Here is a 27,041-nt window from a genome sequence, read left to right as displayed (position 1 = left end):
AGTCTAGGCAAGTCTAAAATTCACCTCCTGTCTTGGCAGGCAAACTGGGTGGAGCTCTGTGATCAGGGATGACATCCCTTCTGAATGGAGTTGTTAATTTTTCCCTTTCTTCTGCTACTGGCCCAGACCACCATAATGACTTCTCCTGGTCACAAATTGTCTCCTACGAAATTGACACACATACATCTTTGGCTCCTGAATTTTGCAGCATCCTGCCTTCGATTTCCATATTTTTACATAATCTCCTCATCCATAGTGCCCCAGATAGTAATAATATCCCCATATTTGTGCTCCCTGCTCCTCTCTGGGCCCTATGCATCCGAACCAGCTCCTCAAGCGGTATATCCATCCTTGAGCTCTTCTTGTTCAGATAGGCTACTGTGTATGAGCACAAGCTCTCCATGAACTCAGCATATGAAATGCTGATTTCTTTTTCAGAAAAGATTAAATAATTATACATTACAAGCAACTGAGCCACCAGTGAAGAAGAGAAGATAATCCTGCAGCTGCCACAACTAGCCTGAGGCAAATGAGCCTCAATAAGGGGAATCTAACTTTAAAGTAACACTTTAGGCGACACTGATAAACTGTGTTCTGCCAAGTGAAAGGGCTGTGAGGGTGGAGCATGGGAATGATAGAACACCTATGAGAGAATCCCTATATTATGCCCCACCCCTGAGGACCTGCAAACACAATATCAGTTTTACCTGGAGTGTTTCTTTAAAAGTGGAAAGTTATAATAATAGCTCTAAATACCACCATCTTCAGGCACTGAACAGTGGAGTCTGATTTTTATAACTTCATACACAATGGATAACTGCATTCTTTGTTCTATGCAGCCATTACTGAAGGAGGAGTCACTATGCAGCATCCAGGGGTATGAAGTTGTACAGCAGGTGTCTGATAGCATCACCTCCTCCATGTATGTGGGCAATGTGACAAGCTACATCCTGACCTTACAGCACAGCAAAGTGACTCTGACCGTCCGAGCAATCAACTCTTTTGGGCGGTCAAAAGTGAACCACAATTTAACTCTGTCAGAGGACATAAGCAAAGGTAATGTACAGTAATGCTTTATCAATAATAGTGCTGTGTGATGGTGAAAAATGGGGCGCATCTAATAAATTTGGTGATTCTTAACCACACCCCTTTTTTCTTCACAATTTTTAAATATAAAAGGATTTTAAAAAAGGGTCTAACAAGACACATAATTCACACGAGCATGTTTTTGTGTGTGCATACGCGCACACAAAAACACTCCTCTATTACAACACATGCATTCTTTATGGTGTGTTCACATGTCCGTATTTTACAGGTGCCTGCCTGTAAAGATAGGGCATGTGTGCACAGTAGGGAATGCACGCATTGTCTTCAATAGAGCCGCAGCTGCTGCCGGTGAATCCATTAAAGACAATGATCTGCCGGCACCCCGTAATTGTTTTTCAGGGAAGAGCTTTAAATATAAGCTCTTCCCTGAAAAACAAAGATTTTAGGGTAAAAAAAAAAATACTCACCTGTTCGCCGCTGCCGTGTCCCCTGCGGGGATGAAGAAAACATCTGCTGCATGCAGCAGATGTTTTCTTCATCCTCGCGGGAAAAAAGAATTCCCTGCTGCACCTGCCACATCTGTGACAGATGCGGTAAAGGAATTCTAAATCCCCGTGGGGAATGAAGGATTGCCTACCGCAGTTGTCACAGATGACAGCTGTGGTAGGGGGATCCAGCTGCCGGCATCCTGTGGTTGTTTTTCAGGGAAGGGCTTTAAGTATAAGCCCTTCCCTGAAAAAAAAGGCAAGGTAGTGTAAAAAATAATAAACACCACATACTCACCTTCCTTCAGCTGCTGGGGCTCAGCTGCGTCCTCTCAGTGCTGTCCCCGGCTTTGTAATGCAGTTCTTTGAGCAGGTGGGGATTTAAAATTCCCGCTTGCTGAAAGAGCTGCTTGTGATTGGCTGAGGTGCTCAGTCAATCACATGCAGCTCTCGCCTGTCATTCATTCAGCAAGAGCTGCCTGGGATTGGCCTGTGATTGGCTGAGGCAGCTCTCGCTGGCTTGCCATTGGACATGCACCATACAGATTTTTTTCAAAATTCCTGCTTTTCCTGCGTCATTGTCTATAGATGCTGCAGAATCTGAGATCTTTCTGCAATGTCAATTGCAGAAGCCCTGCAGATTGGACTGCTTCCATTAAAGTCCGTGAAAAAATGGAGCATGCTTTGATTTTCCTCCGTTTGCAGAAACCGCAATTGGATTCTACAAGTGTGTGGGAAAAATCGATTTCCCATAACATGTTATAGATGCTATGTGCTGCAGATCTGCGGTGCGGACGCCCGCCACGGATTCCACAGCAAATATCCGCCCATGAGCAGGAGCCCTAAAGGCCCATTTAGACATCAACAATTATCGCTCAAAAGCCATAATTGTTGTGTCTAAATGCACGGCCATCGTGCACTATTCTATTCATTCATCAGGCAGCTCCATCCAGGGGTTTCACTTTGTGCTCAATGGGGCCGGCGTCAGCAGCGCCGACCCCATTGAGAACATATAGTGAAGATCGCGATCCTCTGGCACAGCTGTGACACCGTGATGTTCTCCCATTAAATTCAATAGAGCTGGCGCTACAGCCGGCTCTATTGGATTCAATGGAGCCGACGCTACAGCTGACTCCATTGAAAGCAATGGGCTGCCGGCAAGCCCTGCAGTGATTTTTGGGGAAGGGCTTTAAATATAAGCCCTTCCCCGAAAATCATTCCTAAAATGTGTAAAAAATAAAAAAATATATATACTCAACTCTTTGCAGCTGCCGGCGCTCAGGCGCATCCAGCAGGCTTTTCTCTTGCACTGCTCTAAAGTGCTTTCAGCAGTCGGGGATTTTAAATAGCTGAGAGCTGCCTCTGATTGGCTGAGCACTGTGACCAATCAGAGACAGCTCTCAGCTATTGAATGACAGTTGAGAGCTGCCTGTGATTGGTCCCTGTTCTCAGCCAATCAAAGGCAGCACTCACCCATTCATGAATTCAGCCATTGATTAGCGGACAGCGCACTTTATGTGCAGACAAATGCAGCCAAGTGCGTTTTTTTCTGCGTGCTGCCCTCTTCGGTTATGCGAATTTTTGTGCATTTGCGTTCTGCGTGCAAAAAGGGATTCTGTCACCATGACCTCACACGGCTCACAAACCGAGCATGTATTTGTCAAGAGCAGAAGATTAGTTATTGATGGTAAAGTGGTGCCATATATGCCAAAGCTATTGATGAGTGGGGGGTGCTGAGACCCTATCTGTTGTGTTATATGTGCTTTCATACTATTGTATATATGCCCAGGTTTTCATCAGATGTATTTTCGTTTTAAGTGAAGGCAATGGAGTCGTTGGACATGTACGCCCTGAATAAAACCGTACTTGCAGTCTGGAAAATGCCTCCAGTACCGTATGAGCTCCTGGGGTTTGTCTTGGAATGGAAGAACCTTGGAAGAAGGTCGCAAATGCGCTGGACTTACATCCCCCCCAATGTCCGTAGATATTACATTAAAGGTTTGTGAAATCATTAGGCTTTCATATGAATAGTTCCCTATGATCAGTTGTTATCACTGGGGGGAGACGATAAGATGAAGTAGGGATCCTTTTAGACGAGCCGACTTATTGTTAGAACGACCGAGTGACGCAATTGTTCGCTCGTGCAGCCTGTTTAGACAGGCAGATACGTCGTCGGCTCATTCAAACGAGAAATTGCTTGTTCATATTCACTGTATTAGTGACTGAGAGGGACTGAACGATAACGAGCCAATGATGAATGACGAGGAATGATTATCGTTTGTCGTTCGGTCTTTGCTTCGCGTTTAGACTGAACAATTATTGTTCACTTTTGGTCGTTTAAATCATTTTTTGAACAATAATCGTTCCACCTAAAAGCCCCCGTATATAAGGCCCATTATAATTTATTTAATGTATATACAATACAGGAGCCTCCAACACCACACTATATCAATATGTATTAACAGGGGCACATGCAAAACTATTAGCTATGGCGTCAGTTTATCGCCAGATCAGAATTGCATTGGCACATACTATACTATAAGAGACGAACAGCAGTTGTGTTTGATGGTTCACAGAGGCACCATACCATGCTTCTGTATTGTAGACCTGTAGCATACCTCACAACCTGTGAGCAATTGCAATTTTTTTTATTTATGAGCCATGCCTCTTGTGTCCCCTTACAGTAATTTCCCCACATGCGACACGTTATGCCAATAGCCCATTAATTTCTATTGGGCTACTCACACCTGCTTTTTTTAGATTTACGTATTACTAGAGATGAGCGAGCATACTCGTCCGAGCTTGATACTCGTTGGAATATTAGCGTGTTCGAGATGCTCGTTACTCGTAACGAGTACCACGCGGTGTTCGGGTTACTTTCATTTTCTTCCCTGAGAAATTTGCGCGCTTTTCTGGCCAATAGAAAGACAGGGAAGGCATTACAACTTCCCCCTGCGACGTTCAAGCCCTATACCACCCCCCTGCAGTGAGTGGCTGGTGAGATTAGGTGTCACCCGAGTATTAAAATCTGCCCACAGATGCCTTCTGACATAAATCAGGGAAAGTGCTGCTGCTATAGGGAGACCGTTAGGAGTTATTTTAGGCTTCAAGAACCCCAACGGTCCTTCTTAGGCCATAGAAATCGCAGATCGCACCTATGTGCGATCTGCGATTCCTGTTCTCTTCTCTATATGCGCTCAATGGGGCCGGCGGCAGCAGCGCCGACCCCATTGAGAACATATAGAAGACAAATCATTCTTCTCTGCCACAGCTGTAACAGCTGTCGCAGAGAAGAACGATGTTCGCCCATTGAATTCAATGGAGCCGGCAATACAGCAGGTTCCACTGAAAGCAATGGGCTGCCGGCGATCGCGGGATGAATTGTCGGGAAGGGCTTAAATATATAAGCCCTTCCCTGCAATTCATCCAGAAATGTGTTACAATAAAAATATATACCGGCGTATAAGGCGACGGAACGTATAAGACGACCCCCCAACTGTCACCTTATACGCCGGGAATACAGTGGAGCAAAGAATAAAAATCATTACTCACTTCTTCTGGCGTTCTGCGCCGCTGCTGCAGGCTGTCGCTCCCTCCTGGTCCACGGCAGAGCATTGCTTTCTCTACGAAGGGCTTTAAATCCCCGCCTCCAGAAACACACGAGCCTTCAGCCAATCACAGCCAATGACAATGATGTCATTGAATGGCTGTGATTGGCTGAAGGCACGTGTGTTTCTGGAGGCGGGGATTTCAAGCCCTGCGTCCAGAAAGCAATGCTCTGCCGTGGACCAGGAGGGAGCGACAGCCTGCAGGAGCACCACAGAACGTCAGAAGAAGTGAGTAATGATTTTTATTCTTTGCTCCGCTGTATTCCCGGCGTATAAGGTGACAGTTGGGGGGCCATCTTATACGCCCCGTCGCCTTATACGCCGGTATATATTTTTATTGTAACACATTTCTGGATGAATTGCAGGGAAGGGCTTCTATATTTAAGCCCTTCCCGACAATTCATCCCGCGATCGCCGGCAGCCCATTGCTTTCAGTGGAACCTGCTGTATTGCTGGCTCCATTGAATTCAATGGGCAAACATCGTTCTTCTCTGCCACAGCTGTTACAGCTATGGCAGAGGAGAACGATCTTTATGCTGACAGTGCGGGGAGGGGGGGGGGGCACTCTTGCCGCTATTGTGGCTTAATAGTGGGACCTGGGAACTTGAGATGCAGCCCAACATGTAGCCCCTCGCCTGCCCTATCCGTTGCTGTGTCGTTCCCATCACTTTCTTGAATTGCCCAGATTTTCACAAACGAAAACCTTAGCGAGCATCGGCGAAATACAAAAATGCTCTGGTCGCCCATTGACTTCAATGGGGTTCGTTACTCGAAACGAACCCTCGAGCATCGCGAAAAGTTCGTCCCGAGTAACGAGCACCCGAGCATTTTGGTGCTCGCTCATCTCTACGTATAACCCACGCAAAAAAATCTATCTTAGAGCGTAATATACAAGCATGTACGTCAAGATTGTGCTTGGGTATTGGCAGCAAGCAGCGGGTGCGCATGTCATTGCACTGATACTTATGTCTGTCTGAGGTCGGCCTTATTTTCATAGTCTGTATTCCAGACTGACTAACGCAAATGAAAGTTTGTTAGAATGTATCACCGTTCATATCTGCTAGGACTCCCTTTTGGTATATGCTGAATACATGCAGATTTATGGATACCTTTATTATGTGTGCTGGCTATGATGAGCATGAAGTAGAAACAAAATGTGAACAGATACTAAGAAACTCTCAGTCTGAAGTCCGAAGTCCAGTACGGGTCAGATATTACGGCTGCTACTGTGTACAACGTATGGGGGACTGCCTGTCACTCATACACAGTCCAGCCACATTATTATGACCACCTCCTTCTTTAGACAATGGCAACCCATGGAAGAAGTGACATGTCATGGACTGGCTTGGTGGGTATATGAGGTATACGATAGGCCGTTTGCTCACATATCACTTGTTGCTGTCGGGGGTAAAATGGGCGATTTATCAGAGTTGCATAAAGGGATGACCATTGGCTCTTAGGCCAGGGGTGATGGTATTTGTCAAACAGCGCAGTTTGCGGACTGTTCGCGTGCCGCTGTGGTGAAAGTGTATCATGAGTGGACAAATGGTACCATTGGGAATAACTGATGTGGAAACTGCGGAGCAGCACATGCGTTGATGTGAGAGGTGATCGTTGGTTATGACGGTGTGCGAGGGACGACTGATATGCTACAGTGGGGCAGATCATCATGAAAATGAACCAGGGGGCTACCAGTATGTATGTAGTAACAGTTCAGCAAACCCTACTGTGTATGGGACTCCGAAGTGGACAGAATCAGAATTGGACCACCGCTGATTGTCAGAGGGTTTGCCATTTCTGAGGAGTCACATTTTCTGCTGCATCAAATGGATGGATGTTGGCGTGTCAGGCAAAAAACATAGGAGAACAAACACCCTGCAGCCCCTGGGTGAGCTGGTGGCGTCAGCGTACTGATCTGGGGAAGTTTCCGTGGCATTCCCTGGGCTGTTCATCCATGTGGAAGGAACTTGGAACTGATTTGGTTATGACTCCATCCCAGTAAATAACGTACACCCATACATGCTGTTGTCTTCCACGGGGCAGATGGGATCTTCCAGCAAGACAATGTGACGTGGCTAGAAATGTCCATCGGTGGTTGAAAGAGCGTGACTAAGACTTCCAAGTATTTTCCTGGCCCCCTAATTCCCCAGACTTGAACTCAACTGAACATTTGTGGGACCACCTCAATTGTCGTGTTCGCTCTACGCAAACATCAGTAACTGTGAGATGAACTACAGTCAGCAAGACTCCAGATCCCTGCGACAACCTACCGGCCCGTCTAGCTGCGGTCCGTGCGGCACACGGCGGTTACTCTGGATATTAGCTGGTGGTCATAATAATGTAACTCAATTCTGTATACAGGGTATCACATTGTAACAAACCCATCTGCTGTGTAAGCAGGTCAGGTCAGGCAGAACAACTTTGTCAGAGACAACCCCACAATAGACTGAATTGCTCTGTATACCAATTCACAGACATGTTGGCACTTGTTTAGTAAAATCCACTCACGCTCTTATCTGTGTGTTTTTACAGATCACTTTTTTGCTATTGAGAAATATAAGTTTAGCCTGACTCCGGTGTTTCTGGAAGGTGTCGGCAGCCCTATCATCACGTATGACATCTCTAGAGGTAAGGTTCTTGATATAAACCGCATGCTTTCAGTTAAACTACAAAGGATGGTAACATTCCTTCACTTTAACTGATGTTCCAGAAATTCCGATAGTTGTGTGTTTCCTTGACATTTCCTTGACACGTCTGCAAGATACTTTGGAATAACACAAAATGCAAAAATAGAGACGGAGCAAACATGGATAAATAGGAGCCTCTTAAGGTGGAAATAAATGCTAGTATAGCAGCAGGGACTGCGGTGGTGTATACGGCGCAGTGGTGACAGACAGAAGCGACACATATAAAAACTGAACTTTACTAAAAATGGAAGTTAGCTGTATGCTCTGCATGGGAGGGCAAGTGTACTTAAACATTAATAACATCACTGCCAGGTATCACCAATAAAATTCAGATAGATGGCATCCAATACATGGCAGTCGATCTCCGGTGGCAGCGACTCACCTGTACGACATACTGGCCGTAGGCTTCTATTGCAACTGCTTCCCATAGCACAGACCTCTTGCATCCGTAAAGGTTGCATCTCTGTACATGAGACGTCAGACTGTTAGATGTCACAGCTTACCTCGTGGTCTGTGAAAGTATTAAATTATACTTTATACAGTAAGGCCAAATACACACAGCCGACAGCGGCAGGTGACCCTGCGTACCTGTCGTCTCCTTCGGTGACGGCCACATGGACCTGTCTTCTTCGGCTTCTCTGTCCTGCGGATGGTCCATACGGCTCGCCGTCGGCATGCGCAGTCCAGATGAACTTTTCCCGCAGAATCCGTGGCCCGTATGCAATATCAATTGCGGACAGGCCGAGAATCGGACGGCTTCTATTGACTTCAATGAAAGCGTCCATGCGGGAACCGCAGAAAAATGGAGTATGCTGTTATTTTTCATCCGCAAGTGGAAACCACAATTTGTTTCTGCTCGTGTGCATGAAGAATCACTTTTCCATATCATGCTATGGAGGGTTTTATTGCTGCGGAACTCGGAGATGGACGCCCACACCGGATTCCGCAGCAAAATTCCGCCCGTGGACACGAGGCCTTATGTTGTGTATATAACAAAAAGTATCTGTGTGTAAAAGAAAGGTATTGTATTTTTGCTAACAGGGTCTAAGATGCTCAGCATGCAGCTTTGCTATAATTAACCTTTGTAATTTTATAATAGGGCCTTTTTCACATGGGTGTGCTTTTAATGCTCGGCTATCTGAGCATTAAAGGGGTTGTCCCGCGCCTAAACGTTTTTTTTTTTTTCAATAGCCCCCCCGTTCGGCGCAAGACAAACCCAATGCATCAGTTAAAAAAAAAACCCGTTTAGTACTTACCCGAATCCCCGCGCTCCGGTGACTTCTTACTTACCTTAGTAAGATGGCTGCCGGTATCTTCACCCACGATGCACCGCGGGTCTTCTCCCATGGTGCACCGTAGGCTCTGTGCGGTCCATTGCCGATTCCAGCCTCCTGATTGGCTGGAATCGGCACATGTGACGGGGCGGAGCTACGAGAAGCAGCTCTCTGGCACGAGCGGCCCCATTCACCAGGGAGAAGACCGGACTGCGCAAGCGCGTCTAATCGGGCGATTAGACGCTGAAATTAGACGGCACCATGGAGACGAGGACGCTAGCAACGGAGCAGGTAAGTGAATAACTTCTGTATGGCTCATAATTAATGCACGATGTATATTACAAAGTGCATTAATATGGCCATACAGAAGTGTATACCCCCACGTGCTTTCGCAGGACAACCCCTTTAAATCGTGTGAACGAATAGCAGCTGCAAGCATGTCGTGGCTAGTATTCATAAGCATGCCGTTCCCTTCCCTCTCCAATTGCTGGCTGGCTGGTATAGCCAGTGTTTTGCCGTCAGATTTCTTCAGATGTCTTAGGAAACAAATTCTATTAAAGTCTGACTGTAGATGTTACCATCTTTCTATTTCAGAGGATGCAATGCAGAAGAACACGGGCTTATACATTATTTTACCTGTGCTTACCGCAACGTCTTTTCTTCTGGTGATAACTCTCGCAATCTCACGCGAAAGGTAATTTCTAAAGAATTGAAAAGCACTTATTATCTGTACTATATATTTCACTCATTGTGTGTTTTTATTTCAGTCAGTACATTTAAAGTGTAGTTGTGCTTTCAAAAAACATTTAACTTGTCATAGGGACGTGTGAAAAGTTTTGTTCGCTGGGGTCCGGTCGCTCAGACGTCCAGTGAGCGCTCCTATGAAGCAGCTGAAGCACTTGTCTGAGCTGTCTCACTGCTCGCTAGTTGAAGACAGACTCATAGACTTTCTGCAAGTCCAGAATGGCGCTGCATTGTTTCTTATATGTTTTCTATTGAGCCTGCCTTTAGCTAGCAAGCAGTGACAGCACTCGATCGAGCACTTCAGCTGCTTTGTGCTAGCGATTGGTGGGGTCCGAGCACCCCGAGACCTGGGGATCGAAACTTTATATATGTCAAAAATTTTCTGAAAGCATTCATACACTTTAGAGGGTGTTTATTTGTACTATTTGCCACCAATTTTGTATTGCTACAAAGTATCCAAATGAGAAACTGAAACAACTTTGTAAATGGTCTTGATTCAAAAATCTTCTACTCTTTTCTATATACAGACCTTTGTATCCTAATGGTTACAGACTACAAAAAAATCCAGTATAATAAAATCTGCTTTTGCAGTCATGTGCTACCCTCTTCCGTTTGTCCTTGCTAATCAACTGATAGGGGCAATATTGGAAATATGAATTGTCAGCCCAACGGTATAATCTAGGCATGTAGGTGTCACAACCAGGTACCATCTCTGTATACAGGGTTATTGGAAATGATCTTCCTGATTTAAAACACTCACATTTAATGACGCTCCTATATATACATTTGATATTAATTCAAACAGAAGCTCCAAAAGTTTTGTTGCACATCTGTTTCGGCTGCGGCAGAAGCCATGTCTGTAGATGTACAGGTACAAAATCCCTGGGATTGTTTCCTCTTGGAAAAAGAAGGGGCCATATACCTTCCCACAGGTTACAGCGCAATACACATTCACCTTGGGGGAGTCTCCTGTACGCTCCACGTAGACAGGTGGGTTTTCCCTCCCCAGATTCTGACTATTACGTTTGTTGCCCGAAAGATGGAAGGCGGCTTCATAACCAAACACTAAAGATTCCATGAAACCATCGCTTTCCATTAGAGTTTACGTCAGAGGCTTAACTTGAAGCTTCTGGGCCCCAATGCAAAATCTGTAACAGGGCCCCCAACTATAATGCCTTATACATGCTACTAGGCTTACTATATGGATAACATAGACCTTATGGGCCCCCTAAAGCACCTAAGCCAGGCGCAACTGCATCCCCTATAGTTACGCCCCTGGTTTACATATTTTTGCAGAACTTCGCCTCGCTTTGTTGTCCGGTTTCAGGGACGATAACGATTGCTCTCGGTAGGGATAACATTGCAAATGTGTGCGCAGAATTTTCCATGTAGTCAGCGGCTTGATGTCGAATGCTCTGCTTGCTCCGCTGTTTCCATGGCTACTGTTGGACAGCAAGATGATTTTCGCCTACTAATGCATCCTTTTTACTTAAAATTGGAGTACCAGTTACGGATTGTGTGCACACTGCGTTGATCTTCACCAAACTCTGCTTGAAAATGACAATGCACACTAATAACAGACCAGTTGTTAAAATGCCTGCAAATGAAGAGAGCATTTTGTGTCCTTGATTTCGTTTTATATCCCCCTAGCAATGACTTCCGCAGATAAAAGGTTTTTGGGTTCATTTAGAAAAACTGCCTGTGGTTTGGGTGCTTTTTAGGTCCCGATGACATCATCAGAGTGACTGCCACTCATAGTGTTGGCTGGGAAAGTTTGTAGTAGTGACAAACTTTCCCAACATTTCAGTGTTAACAGCCTCTCTCCCCCTCTCTCCTGTTAATATGAGATTGGAGAAGAGAAAAATAGAAATGATTGTGAAACACCACACATTAGCAACAAGGTAACCCCTTGTATTACAATCACCTGTAATAGTTAGTATAGGTCATTGCATAGTGTAGAGTTCACCTTTTGGTGCAAATTTTGACATGGTTTTTGACACAGATCCGCAGCTGATTTCCACTCTTTCAAATGAAGGTGTGAAGTCAGTTGCAAACGCTCATCAAAATCTGTGTCCAAATCCTCACCGTTGGTGTAATATAGGATTTGATGCGGTTTATTGTGAGGACTTTCCGCTGCGGAATATCCATACCAATTCTGCTGCATGTGAACGTGCCCCTACATTAATTTATTACATCAGTTCGTTATTACATAAATGAATTTAACTTGTTCATTAGTAGCAGTTGTATAAATTAAAATGATAAATGAAATACATTAAAATTAAATACAATATATTTCTAAATTTTAAAAATTAATTTCAAATTAGTTATTATTATTAGTAAGCAGAAACACGCTAAATTTCTCAAATATGCTTCCAAAATAAAGTAAACAAATGGAAATTAACCTCTGATAAAAAAAATAGTAGAATGTGCATGTAGAGATTTGATATACTGTGGTTGAAAATATGAAAAATCACCAGTTTTTTAAAAAAATTCACACAATTTCAGTGTTTTTTAATAAATATTTGCAAAGTGTACCAATCTACTTTTACCACCTAAGGCCTCGGTCACACGGACGTTTTTGGGTCTGACTTGCAGACGCGCTTGCGATCTGCAGATTTATAGACCCAATGCAAAGCAATGGGATCGGTCACATGTCCGTTTTTGATGCGGATGTGCTGATAATTTTAGGACTCAACGATTCGCAGAACGCATGTAACTGCATTCTGCGCAAATCGATCAATGTATATGCGCTCAATGGGGCCGTCGGCAGCAGCGCCGACCCCATTGAGAACATATACTAAGATTGTTCTCCTCTGCCACACCTGTGCCACAACTGTGGCAGAGAAGAACAATGTTCTCCCATTGAAGTCAATGGAGCCGGCAATACAGCCAGCTCCGTTGAAAGCAATGGGCTGCCGGCAAGCGCTGGATGAATTTTCGGGGAAGGGCTTAAAATATAAGCCCTTCCCTGAAAACCATCCTGAAAATGTGTAAAAATAAAAAAAAGTATAATTACCTTTTTCCTGCAGCCGGAGTTCAGCCGCGTCCGGCCGACAGTTCTCCTGAACTGCTCTCTGTAGTATTCAGCAGGCGGGGATTAAACAATCCCTGCCTGCTGAATGGGCTGCCTCTGATTGGTCACAGCCCTCACCAATCAGAGGCAGCTCTCACTCACCCATTCCTGAATTTTAAATCCCCGTCTGCTGTATACTACACAAAGCAGTTCAGGAGAACTGCCGGCCAGACACGGCTGAACAGTGGCTGCAGGAAAAAGGTGAGTATACTTTTTTTTTTTTTTTTTACACATTTTCAGGATGGTTTTCAGAGAAGGGCTTATATTTTAAGCCCTTCCCCGAAAATTCATCCAGTGCTTGCCGGCAGTCCATTGCTTTCAATGGATCCGGCTGTATTGCCGGCTCCATTGAATTCAATGGGCGAACATCGTTCTCCTCTGCCACAGCTGTGGCACAGCTGTGGCAGAGGATAGCGGGCAGTGCTGGGCTGTTTTGCTGAAAACGCTGCTAGGTGCAGATTTTTTTAATGTTGAAAATATGTTACAATTGCTTGGATGTATAAAACTCTTACAGAATTATTCTCTTTTAAGGTGACGCATACCAGATTTCCAAAATATGGCTTGCTTATTAAGGCCCAAAAGGCATGGTTTTGAAAAAGTCAAGAATTTTTGTTTTTAGAATTTAAAATAAATTTAAATTTCTGAAAAAAAAGCATCTTGTATTGGATGGTTGTTGGATATAAGGATTGATTTAGCATTTTTTAAATGAGCAAACTTCAAAGGGGAGGGTTTCTTATAAAGAACCCCTATCTATATGTCCTACTATAGAAAGGGCCAGCAGCTGCTGCTGGGGAAATACGGGCCTATCACATGGTTGACCGCTCATCTGAATGAGCACCATGTGATATTACATTTTCACCCCAGCAGTTACTTGAGGAGTAGGGTAAGACCAGATAGCATTTGCTCGCTGTAGGTTCTAGGAGCCAGACATGTGTTGACCAGCTGATCACTGGAGTAGATGTTTTTAAAGAAGAGGTTTCCCTTATAAGACAACCCTACTAAATAAAAAACATGACTTGTTATGAACCATTTCGAATGTTATATATGACTTCCAACACAACATATCTATTGTATTTCAGAATGAAGCAATTGTTCTGGAAGGAAGTGCCCAACCCCAAGTACTGCTCCTGGGCTCAAGGAGTCAATTTTCAAAAGGTTAGTTTGTCCACATCAGTTGAGTTGTTTTTGTCTGAGCATTTACAAGAGTCCTTGTACGTTCAGTAGAAAGTCTTCTGAAAAATCATATTAGGATATTAAGCCAATAAACACAAATCATCCATCATTGACATTCTGTGAATCTTCCTCTAATCTAGTTACTGTAGAGCATTTATGTGTTTCCCGGCATGAGCAAGCTTTACTAAGAATAAGTAATTGCGTTTTTGTCCAGCCAGATACATTAGAAAACCTTTTCATGAAGCACCATCAACACCTGGCCTACGATTTTCCATTCATCTTGGAACCTGAAGCTATTTTTGAAAATCTGAATATCGATAAAGGGTGGATGAAAGAAGATGTAGACAAAGTCTCAATAGTAGACAAGTTGTCCGCCGACCACGATTCTGCGTGCGACTCAAGCAATTTTAGCAGCTGCACGTACGCAGATGAACCTGTGGCTTCCATATACGGAGATGGCTTATGCCAATCCAGTGTCAAATATGCAACCATAATCAGCAACCCTCAACAAAGCAAGCAGTGCATCAACGAGAGGAAAATTAGCATCAGCTCTGGAGATGGATGTTTTTTGAGAAACAATTCTATTGTTATCGGGAATTTAGGAGATGAGGACCAAGCATTTCTCATCATGGCTGCATTGCATACAAAGGAACCTAAGATGACATCTTCAAACTCTAATGTTTCATCTGAAGGATTTTCTGAGCCTACTGACCAGGAGGAAAGTTTTGAAGGAGACAGCCCTGAAAGAAATCTCTATTACTTGGGGCTGGATGCCAACCAAAATAATGAAGAGGACAATTATTTCTCAAATAACCCCTTGTTGACCTACCACATCCAGGAGAGCATATCATATCAGGACCTGAATTTTAGGACAGAGAAGTCTTCCAAGCTAAAAGAAAATGACTATGGGCACCCAGGTTTTCTGAAGAGAACGTTGCGCCCGTATATGCCACAGTTTCAGATCCAGTCATCAGATGACATAGAGGTGTTTGATATGTGTACGTGATACATTGTCCATGATGCATAGCACACAATCGTTTAATGTGAATGTGAAAAGATGGCCATTTTACTAGGGGTGGATTGAGTGTTTGGGTTGTGCCTGAAGTTCAAGAGTGGCATAGGCCAATCAGCTGCTCCTTGCACTCCACTTGGGTGGTGGACCTGAGTCGTGGATCCTTGCCTGAAACTGGATAGTCCCCACCATTCACAGTCCAACGTCACCCATTGAGAGTGAGCTATGCAGCCAGCTCCGCTAACTGTATCCAGTGACAGATCCTCTTTAAGCTACAATTTCTAAATGAACTGAACCTCTTTAAAATGTGAGCTATTGTTGTAAAGAATGCCTTCAAATCACTTATCTTGTACTGATCTTTATTTATACAATATCATCTACTTTACTCACATCCAGAGCTGCATTCAAAATTCTGCTGACTTCCTTTTACCACGTTGCAATGCATTGTGGGAGATGAAAAGATCTATGTTCTATCGTCAAATATCTGACAGTGGAGTGTAGAGAAAATTTTTATAATTTTTGGGAAATCAAGAATTATGAAAGCAGCTATGGGTGTGACTGAGGTATCAGACATGACGTCAATTAAATTCAGTACAAAGTAGGTGAAACTAAGAAGTTGTTTTACTGTGCAATGATATAATAGAGATAGGCAACCTAAAGCGGCTGTCCAGATGTGAGACAATTTCTTTAATGATAGATGCAAATATATGGAAATAATAAGAGCATCAGTATTTTCCCATCATCACCCCCGGCGCTCCAGTGCTGCAGCTCCCATAGTCCCCAATGTTGGCTTAGGAACAGCTACCACCTGACTGCCACAATCAAGCAGAGGCCATAACGGTCACATGCTGTTCTCCTGGCACCATGGCTCCTAGCATCTGGGCGGTGATGCCAGGAGAATGGTGCCTGACTGCTGCAGCCTCTGATTGGCAGCAGTGTTCAGGTCGTAGGTCTTCCTGAACAAAAACCATGAGGGCCGTGGGAGTTGCAGTGCTGGACCTCCGGGGGTGAGGATGAGTGAGTATTGCTGCTTTTAACACATTTATATCTATAGTTAAAAAGTTCCTTCAATACCTGGTCAACCCGTTTCAAGCATTTTACCAGGACTATAGTATTGATGACCTCCCTATAAATGGGGTTTACCAGGACTATAGTATTGATGACCTCCCTATAAATGGGGTTTACCAGGACTATAGTATTGATGACCTCACTATAAATGGGGTTTACCAGGACTATAGTATTGATGACCTCCCTATAAATGGGGTTTACCAAGACTATAGTATTGATGACCTCCCTATAAATGGGGTTTACCAAGACTATAGTATTGATGACCTCCCTATAAATGGGGTTAACCAGAACTATAGTATTGATGACCTCCCTATAAATTGGGTTTACCAGGACTATAGTATTGATGACCTCCCTATAAATGGGGTTTACCAGGACTATAGTATTGATGACCTCCCTATAAATGGGGTTTACTGGGACTATAGTATTGATGACCTCCCTATAAATGGGGTTTACTGGGACTATAGTATTGATGACCTCCCTATAAATGGGGTTTACTGGGACTATAGTATTGATGACCTCCCTATAAATGGGGTTTACCAGGACTATAGTATTGATGACCTCCCTATAAATGGGGTTTACCAGGACTATAGTATTGATGACCTCCCTATAAATGGGGTTTACCAAGACTATAGTATTGATGACCTCCCTATAAATGGGGTTTACCAAGACTATAGTATTGATGACCTCCCTATAAATGGGGTTAACCAGAACTATAGTATTGATGACCTCCCTATAAATTGGGTTTACCAGGACTATAGTATTGATGACCTCCCTATAAATGGGGTTTACCAGGACTATAGTATTGATGACCTCCCTATAAATGGGGTTTACTGGGACTATAGTATTGATGACCTCCCTATAAATGGGGTTTACTGGGACTATAGTATTGATGACCTCCCTATAAATGGGGTTTACTGGGACTATAGTATTGATGACCTCCCTATAAATGGGGTTTACCAGGACTATAGTATTGATGACCTCCCTATAAATGGGGTTTACCAGGACTATAGTATTGATGACCTCCCTATAAATGGGGTTTACCAAGACTATAGTATTGATGACCTCCCTATAAATGGGGTTAACCAGAACTATAGTATTGATGACCTCCCTATAAATTGGGTTTACCAGGACTATAGTATTGATGACCTCCCTATAAATGGGGTTTACCAGGACTATAGTATTGATGACCTCCCTATAAATGGGGTTTACTGGGACTATAGTATTGATGACCTCCCTATAAATGGGGTTTACTAGGACTATAGTATTGATGACCTCCCTATAAATGGGGTTTACTGGGACTATAGTATTGATGACCTCCCTATAAATGGGGTTTACCAGGACTATAGTATTGATGACCTCCCTATAAATGGGGTTTACCAGGACTATAGTATTGATGACCTCCCTATAAATGGGGTTTACTGGGACTATAGTATTGATGACCTCCCTATAAATGGGGTTTACCAGGACTATAGTATTTATGACCTCCCTATAAATGGGGTTTACCAGGACTATAGTATTGATGACCTCCCTATAAATAGGGTTTACCAGGACTATAGTATTGATGACCTCCCTATAAATGGGGTTTACCAGGACTATAGTATTGATGACCTCCCTATAAATGGGGTTTACTAGGAATATAGTACTGATTAGCTATCCTTAGAATGCACCATCAATATCTGACTGGTGATAGTGAGATTCCCGCCACCCCTAAGTGAAGGGATCATGATGCTCCAGCTTGTGATACATCTCTTTATTCTTTACCCAAGCACAGCGCTGTACATTTGGCTGTGGCAGTGCCTTGTACTGCAGATCACGACACATCAGTACCAATCAAAATAATGGGACTGAGCTGTAATACCAAATGTACAGCGCTGTGTCTTAGTAAACAATGAAGGGTCTGCAGCACTTATTTCCTTCAGCTAAAGTGGGGTGAGGTGAGTCCGATCCCCTACAAACAGATACTGATGACTTATTCAATGGATAGGCCATGGATATTACATTACTGTTTAAATTAAAGGGGTTGTCCGGTCAAGGGGCTTTTAGACGGGCCGATATCGTTCAAAAAATTGTTAAAACGAGCAAAAGTGGCCGATAATCGTTTGGTCTAAACGCGAGCCAACAACTGGACATCGAAAGAGAACCGTTCATTATTTGCTCATTGTTTCTTTTATGCCGACATAAAAATCACCGGTGGCTCGTTCACTTGACGATCCGTTTAAACAGCGCTCGTTAACGTTTTCACATTCGCTAATGTGGAAGACTTAACGATTCTTGTTGAATGAGGAATGAGTCAACGATGAATCTGCCTGTCTAGATAGGCTGCATGAGAGCGAACGAGCCGGCGGTGACGTCAACTGCTCATTCGCTCACGGAAAAGAGAACCGGTTCGTCTAAAAGGAGCCTTACAAATTGACATTTCATAATTAGATCAAAATGAGTTAAAACAATAAAACCAACGATCCAGCGCTGTCTTGATGGTGGAAGTCAGGTGACTGCTGCCTGCCAATCAGAGGCAGCACTGTTCCGAACTTCAGGCATCATGGAACCCAGGATGTGAGGACAACAGGCAGTAATGCTGTCGCCTCTGATTGACAGGCAGTGATCACCTGACTTCCACTGTCGACACAGACCTGGACAATGTTCGGGGTTGCAGCGCTAGATCGCCAGGGCTGAGAGTTTAGTATTTGTTTTAACTCATTTGGATCTAATTTAAAAAGGTCCATTTGTAACTGGACAACCCCTTTAATGCTGGCTCTGAGATCGCCATGGTAACATCACTGCACTGATTGGTTTTTTTTTAGAAGTAGAGGTCACATGTTTTTCTGTTGGTGCTACCACAGCAACCCCAGAGCAAGCAGAATACTGCAGCAGTAAAGGGATTAAAGGGGTTTTCCAAGAGTGAAAAAATTATATAGACAGGGAAAAAAAATAAGGCATACTCCCCTCTCTTGTGCCCCTCCCAAACCCAGATCCAGCGCAGGAGCCCAGTCCCTGCTTGTCAGGTTCCAGAAGAAGCTGAGACAGTTGCGTGCCATTCATTGGGCACTTGACCACCTTGCCAATCACAAGTCATTCATGGCAAAATTAGCAGAAAATCTCTTTAAAGGGGTTGTACCAGGATCCCCTCTCTTCAAGATAGAGGATAACTTTCTGATTGGTGGAAGTCTCACTGCTGAGACCCAATTGATCTCAAGAACAAGGATCCTGTTTCCCCTTCTGTCTGTCACTGTGGGGTCGCTTCTTCCCCTGCAGTGACAATAACATGAAGGGAGCACTGGCCGAGCATGAATGTTCAGTGCTCTATTTATTTCAATGGAGCTGACAGAAATACCCAAGTGCTTGCCCCCAACTATCTCTACAGTCCCATTGAAAGTTAATGGCGCATCATCACACATGCACGACCAGCACTCCATTGAGTCTCCTCCTCATTGCAAGTGGAGGAGAATGGGAGGGAAATGGGACCTCAGAGGTGAGATCCCCACCAATCAAGTTATCCCCTAACCTGTGGGTACTAACTTGTATTCCTGGTACAACCACTTTAGGGTGGCTACTTTTTGTTGGATAGAGCAAAAACTACGAGACTGAGGCCTGTCTATATAGTAGGAACCAGTATCCTATAAATGTACAATGGGCCTCGTGTACTAACTATATACAAGAAAAATAGCGCAACTACGAAGCAATGGCTAGACAATCACAATACAGGCAGATAAGTTAGGGTGACTTCATATCTGCACATGGGGTTCAGCTCTCCACCTCCACTCGAGGTGCAGGAAAGGGGATTCCCCGTGGCGGAACGGGTACGTCTTAGGTTGGAACCAAACAGAACCAGACGGACCCACTGACTATGGGGTCTGTTCACTTTCCGCTCAGCTGCCCAGTTTTTAGCAAGTAGAAAAAAACGCTACATGCAACGTTTTTTCTTCTGGTATTTTTTGCCGGATCTGTGGCGGGACTTGGGGTCAGAGGTTCCAACGCAGATGTGAAACCACCCTTAATTTGTTGTGCAGGATATTCTTGCATACGTTGTAGATGCTTCAATCTTGGCGCACCCTCCTGGTTATTAAAGTACATCTCCACTGCAGCCATTGTATACACATACAGCAGTATATATAGTATCCTGTACAATTACATATCTCTTCTTTTCTGCCTAGCAACTGCCTAACTTTCTTTCTAGGTGACCATTTCAGCACCTGTGGTTATATTCTCCCTGCTGTACAACAGACTGACCCTCCATGTTGCACAGACTTGTTTTAAGTTCCAATCACTCAGGAAGCTAGAAAGGCAAGAGAAGAAAGTTCAAGAACAAGAGGGGTCGCACATGTTGTGCTATCGTTGTGCGAGGGAGCATTCTTTCTTAAATCTTGTATGCTAAATTTCTGGCCTGCAAAAGTCTCAAATTATGATGCATGCCATAACTTGCAACTTTTGGCCTTTTTACATCGGCCTGTGCTACTTTTCTAAAAGTGGGCAGGGCTAAGGGAAAAGGGGGCATGGCCTCACTGGCCAATCAGATTTATTAAAATTTATGGAAGAAACTACTGTGAATTATAGCTGAGACCTACACCAGCTAGTACCAGGTGTAGATTTCAGAGATGGCACCTATGAATACATTTGTTGCACTTGCACCTGGGAAAAATTTTCTAAGACCTGCGTAAAAGAATTGGTCTCAGTAAATATTCCCCATTGTGTAGGACACGACCAGGGTCTGTCCTTTTGTGATATTGCCAGGGAAAAATGGTGACAGCCATCGCAGGGATAATATAGTATTACAAGACGGTCATTCAAATGACGGGCAGCCATGCAACATAATAGACAATCCTTTTGAGCCCGCCAGTTGGACGCTGCTCACAAGCTTAAAGAGGGAGGGATTAAGTGGGGGACCCCCCTCTGTGATGTTCTTATGCCCTAATAGGGTATATCGACAAGGCTTATCCTTATGGAACATCCCTCTTTAAGTTTTGTCCAACCACAAATAGTCTTGGGTGTTTTTGTAATTCCTCTGCTATTTTTGGATCCTGAGGTATATTTTACTCTAAACTGAAAGTTAAACACATCATAATGTATAAATTGTAAAACTATTTTTGTATATGTGCCCTCCGCAAAGATGCTCAGATATATGTTATATTTTTGTGTCTCAAAAAAATCTAGTTCTAGAAATAAAAAGGCTTAAATAAATAGAAATCATCCAGTTTTGTTCTTCCATTGATCTTTAATTACAGTTGGGAGGAATAGCATAAAGTTTGACCTTAAGGCCTCATGTCCACGATGAAAATCAGGCACGCTACGGATTCTCCATGGAGAATCCGTAGCGGGTCCCTCCTGCCCCGCGGACATGAGCGCTGAAAATAAGAATAAATCAGAATAAACTTAGCTCCCGCCCGCTCCGGATACTTCCTTCGCTGCGGCGTCATCTTCTCTGCGTCGCGGCCGGATCTTCTTTCTTCAGCCCGGCGGATGCGCAGGATGACGTCGGTGACGTGCCCCGCGCATGCGCCGGCCCGAAGCAAAATGATCCGGCCGCGACTGAGAGAAGATGGCGCCGCGGCGAAGAGAAGAACCGGAGAGGGTGAGTAAAATCTGATTTTTGTCTCCCGCGGATCCGGACGGCTTCCATAGGCTTCAATAGAAGCCCGCGGGAGCCGTCCCCGCGGGAGACCCGCATGAAAATGGAGCATGGTCCAGATTTTTTCATGCTCCATTTTTTTTTAAATCACTTTTATTGACCATCCGCGGGTATTAATCTACCCGCGGGTGGTCAATGCATCCCTATGGGGTGCGGATCCGCGTGCGGGAGAAGAGTTAAAATCCGCTGCGGATTTTAATTCTTCTTTTGCCCGTGGACATAAGGCCTAAAGGGCTTATCCCAGAGTCATGTTTTATCATCTAACTGTGGGATAGGTGATGAAACTCTGATTAAGGGAAGTCGTGCCACTAAGACCCCCACCGATCCTGGGGACTGGGGTCCCAAGACCTACGCTCCTCCTTACAGTAGCCACCACAGGGAGGAGGAGCTTGAATGGAGTGGTGGCCAAGGATATGTAGTCCTGCTTCATTCGTTTTTAATAGACTCGTGGAAACACCCGAGCACTTGTACTTGTATATTTCTAACAACCCCATTGAAATGAATGGAGCTGTACCATGCATGTCCAGCCTCTGCTGCATTCACACTCTTCTTCACTGTGGGGTTTGCAGTGAGGAGGAGAGAGGAACATGGGTGTCATGGATTCGAGAGGGCGGGAACCCCGACAGATCCTGCCTCTATCACAGATTTGCCATAGACCGACTGTTCCGGGCACTCTAGCCGCTATGACTGCTTGTCACAGCAGAGCCTATATATTGAATATCCAGGCAGCATGAGATGCAATTAAGGTTTAAATTCTTTATTCCTCCATGTTAAAAGAAACACCAGCGACGTTTCGACCCGTCAATGGGTCTGAAGCATGATTAAGACCCACTAACGGGTCGAAACGTCACTGGTGTTTCTTTTAACATGGAGGAATAAAGAATTTAAACCTTAATTGCATCTCATGCTGCTTGGATAATCACTATATTTTCTGGAGACAATTGTGGTCTGCATCCGGACCTCACAGCCGGGCTTTACATTATACTCTCCTTGTCTTGGAAGTCAGGTTTGTATAACACCAGGGAACTCTAGTGGTCTCCAGTTGCTGCTGTCTACATTTATTTTGTCTACTGTCACAGCCGAACCTTGATCGATCACTCTAGCAGGATTGCAAGCATTGAGTCCTTAGAATATAGGTGGATCTGTACCTAGCTTTCCCAGGCTTCTGCACGCATGCAGACTGAAAGCTCAGATCACCCCCTGCTCCGTTCTAACAGCCCAGCGACCTGCAACACCCACATATACACTGCCTCCACCAGCTGGTAAGGGAAGCTGGGACCCGGACTATGAATTATGAACACAATCTTCGGAGTTTGTGGTTCATTTTAAAACAGACAAGGCTGACTAATTAATTGCAAATTAACTCTAAAAAACAAGCAGTATATATATATATATATATATATATATATATATATATATACACACACGCATGAAGGATATACAAAAAGGTTGTTACATGGGAGTATAAGGGTATACAGGTATACACAACAAGACAGTATTTTAGAATAAACAGGGAGAAAAATAAACAACAGATACCAGATTTGGGATTCTGATCCATGCGGAGCCATTGAAGCAATAGGAAAGGCCTTACGCTGAGCATATCTCCGAAGGTCTGACAACAGGGCTCTGTGGAGCCCCAAATTATAAAGGATCCCTCAGAACACTCCTCCCCCGCCACCTCCGATGTCAGTCAGGAGGGTTTGGGTGGGGCCATGCATCACTTGTGGAAAAATCATAATTCCCCATTTTCGTCATATCTTAGTGGGAGGCCTTCCGATCAGAAATATAGGCCCGACATATTTCTGGTCATGATTATATCGACATCAAGCATGACATGTAAATTATAACCAGGTATGTAACATGGATAGATGCATTTTTTTTAGCTGGCCCATCCGATTCCAAAAACAAAACTCATATTAGGATAGGACCTTCGCACGACTAATAACCTTTATTAAAAGATTCCCCACTAATCTGACTTTCGGTGACAGGGAATCTGCGATAACTACCCAAGGTCTTAAGTCTGACTGGTACGGGGGTTAATTAGCATCTACCTGTCACTGGCTAGTTTTATTGCCATCATGACCAAAACACTTCCTAAGGAAGAATACACATCAGAGACGTGAGGGGAGGAAGAGAAGATTAAAACATTGAATTCATCTTTCTCAGTATCCTGAGTGGCAAGTTGCTATGGATAGTTTGGGGACACTTTATTAATATCTCTATATCACAATGAGATCTACATTCTTGGGATCTGTTGGGTCTCAGTGGTAAGACCCACCCAATCAGTGTTTTTCATTTATCCTTTGTGTAGGTGATTAAAGGGGTTGTCCAGTTACCACCCACCCCCCTTTAAGAGGTCTGCCTCTGTTAAAAAATTAAACTGAGCAATACTTACCCCTCCTCTTCTACCGGGATCTAGGGTTGCAGCCCCACAGTGTTTGCTGTGGCAGATGATGTCACAGGAAGTCAGGTGGCGGCTGTAGGCAATCAGAGACTCTGATGTCACTGCTCGTCCTCTTGGTATTGGCGCTCACATTCTGAATGTGATGCCGCAGTCTCTGATTGGCTGCATCAGTCACCTGATTTCATGTGACATCATCTTTGATAGCAACTGCCAGGACCACAGCAGGGCTGCAGTGCTGGGTTCCGGCAGAGGGTTAAGAATGGTTTATCTTATTATTTTAAAACAAGGAGACCTCTTGAGGGGGAATAGTCGGCTAACTGGAAAACCCCTTTAATCATAACTCTGGGAATATCTCTTTAAAGGACTTTGGAAATAATAAAATCATCATAGGTGTACATTATGGGATCTGCAGCTGCCACATGCACAGCTTTCTATTGAGACAGGGAATAATGCAGTTCTCTAGGTCTCTATCACAGCGGGAAATCCCAGCATGGAATGAGGCAACAATCAACTGCTGAGGTACATCGAGGAGATATCTCCAACCAATGGCTTGAGAAACCTACCTCAGTGCTTGTACAACCATGCACACATATTGTCAACAAGGTCAGTCATCGAGCAATTACCCCTTTGCAAATGTAGAAGCTCATTAAAGTGGTGTTGTAATTTAGAAAATTAATTGGGTGATTCTGAATAAATAGGGGAGGGGGTGTCCCCTGTCAAGGACCCTTGGAAAGCGTGTACAATAGAGGAGCCAGCACATCTGTGCATTATGTGGACAGCCAGCTGAAGATGGTGTAAAGGCTGATTTAGACACAACGTGAATCGCTCAAAATTCGCTCAAAAGAATCTGTTGAGTGAATCTCATTCTGTCTAAATCCACTGACATTGTGCAGTTTTCGTGCATGGGTTCTTGATTGCTCACTTCAAATTTTCTTGAACTAAGCAATCAGCTGTTATCAGCGGAGCAGGCTGTTATCACAGCCGGCTGCGCTGATAAGATTCTCTCTGCCTGTGTCCTTCTGTTATTTCACAGCTGGGCAGGGGCTGTAAGCCTGTAGAACAATACAGCTGTTTGCTTATGCAAAACAGCTGTATTGTTCAGCGAGAGATAGCAGCGGTGTCCCGCTGTGCCTGCATAGCTCTACAGGGGACTATTGATGTGCAATACGGACCTATGGTGCACACAAGTCCTATGTTAACAAGTGCGTGCGTTTGAATGCCTGTAAAACACGGACATGTGAACACACCATAGGGAACCAATCGTTCTAATAGACACGTGGTTTTGCACGCTCGTCTGAAAGCACCCTAAGGGGTTAACAATGTGGTGACTTATTTTTGCTTAAGGAGGAGACTCTTTATAAAATAGTCTCCATATAAAAAATAAAATAGTGAAAAGCACGGTTGGAATTTTCCCATGATGCCACATGGATCAATGTGCAAAATTGCACTCAGCAAGTGCAAAAATGCCTCCTGCCTCCTCCTCTAATCCTACAACTAAGTTAATTGCTGTTAACACTGTACTCAGCAACCGGTAAAACTTTGATGAGCAGATACATAATTATGCTTCCTGAACAGCCGCAGCGAGAGACGTCCTCTGAGAATTTACAGAACAGTCCTATTAATTGCATGAATGTTTTCACAGATTCTAGGAGTGAAGGAACAATGACTACAAAAAGTGCGGCCTGTCACCCGCCTGTCACCGACTGCCTGCGGTGTAGAAGCCTGCCTATGTATTGACTCTAATATTAGAGAGGTATTCTGGAGACTTGACAAAATTTTCAAACGTTCCCTAACGTTTCCTCACATTATTCCAAACGTGCTTCTAAATCGCCAAACTGAACTCCAGTACCTTTTTTTTGCCAACCTGCGCCATTACAACTTTTCAGCCGGCTTCATTACAATGGCTGCAGGGAAGTGCAAAAACTACATCTCCCACAATGCCTTATTGGCAGTAACGGAGGCGTACACATTCATGACTGTACGAAATGTGTCAGCATTACAGAATTTGAAGGCGCTGAGCATGCCTAATTAGTAATATAGTGCCGCATGCAGGTCGGGGCTATTGGATACCAATGGAGACCTAAGTGGGGGGGAGGGGTAGACCACAGGTAAAGCCATATCTCTGCAGCTTTGTAAAACAATTTCTAACAATATATTACAAAATTACATGTTAACACCTTATGAAGTAGAGATGAGCGAACACCAAAATGTTCGGGTGTTCGTTATTCGGAACGAACTTCCCGTGATGCTCGAGGGTTCGTTTCGAACAACGAACCCCATTGAAGTCAATGGGCGACCAGAACATTTTTGTATTTCGCCGATGCTCGCTAAGGTTTTCATGTGTGAAAATCTGGGCAATTCAGGAAAGTGATGGGAATGACACAGTGACGGATAGGGCAGGCAAGGGGCTACGTGTTGGGCTGCATCTCAAGTTCACAGGTCCCACTATTAAGCCACAATACCGGCAAGAGTGGGCCCCCCCCCCCCCCCTCCCAACAACTTTTACTTCTGAAAAGCCCTCATTAGCATGGCATACCTTTGCTAAGCACCACACTACCTCCAACAAAGCACAATCACTGCCTGCATGACACTCCACTGACACTTCTCCTGGGTTACATGCTGCCCAACCGCCCCCCCTCCCCCCCCCACAGCGCACACCAAAGTGTCCCTGGGCAGCCTTCAGCTGCCCTCATGCCACACCACGCTCATGTCTATTTAGAATTGCGTCTGCCATGACGAGGGACCGCAGGCACACACTGCAGAGGTTGGCACGGCTAGGCAGCGACCCTCTTTAAAAGTGGCGGAGCGATAGCCCACAATGCTCTACAGAAGCAATGAGAAAT

At 44.3% G+C, this 27,041-nt stretch overlaps 1 protein-coding gene across 1 annotated transcript in view; it reads left to right on the top strand.

Moving 5' to 3' along the window:
• LEPR (leptin receptor) overlaps positions 1–16,804 on the top strand; it is a 78,177-nt gene extending 61,373 nt beyond the window's left edge. The window contains exons 14-19 of the mRNA XM_066597674.1: positions 840–1,056; positions 3,351–3,530; positions 7,673–7,768; positions 9,696–9,795; positions 13,998–14,073; positions 14,306–16,804. Of these exons, the coding sequence (XP_066453771.1) occupies positions 840–1,056; positions 3,351–3,530; positions 7,673–7,768; positions 9,696–9,795; positions 13,998–14,073; positions 14,306–15,097 (1,461 nt within the window). The 3' untranslated portion in view covers positions 15,098–16,804. The remainder of the gene's footprint in view (positions 1–839; positions 1,057–3,350; positions 3,531–7,672; positions 7,769–9,695; positions 9,796–13,997; positions 14,074–14,305) is intronic.
• The last annotated feature ends 10,237 nt before the right edge of the window (positions 16,805–27,041 follow it).

The sequence above is a fragment of the Eleutherodactylus coqui genome, chromosome 3 (assembly GCF_035609145.1).
Source record: "Eleutherodactylus coqui strain aEleCoq1 chromosome 3, aEleCoq1.hap1, whole genome shotgun sequence".
Classification (NCBI taxonomy): domain Eukaryota; kingdom Metazoa; phylum Chordata; class Amphibia; order Anura; family Eleutherodactylidae; genus Eleutherodactylus; species Eleutherodactylus coqui.
The sequence above is the reverse complement of the archived record's forward strand: the minus strand, read 5'-3'. Positions and strand labels throughout refer to the sequence as shown.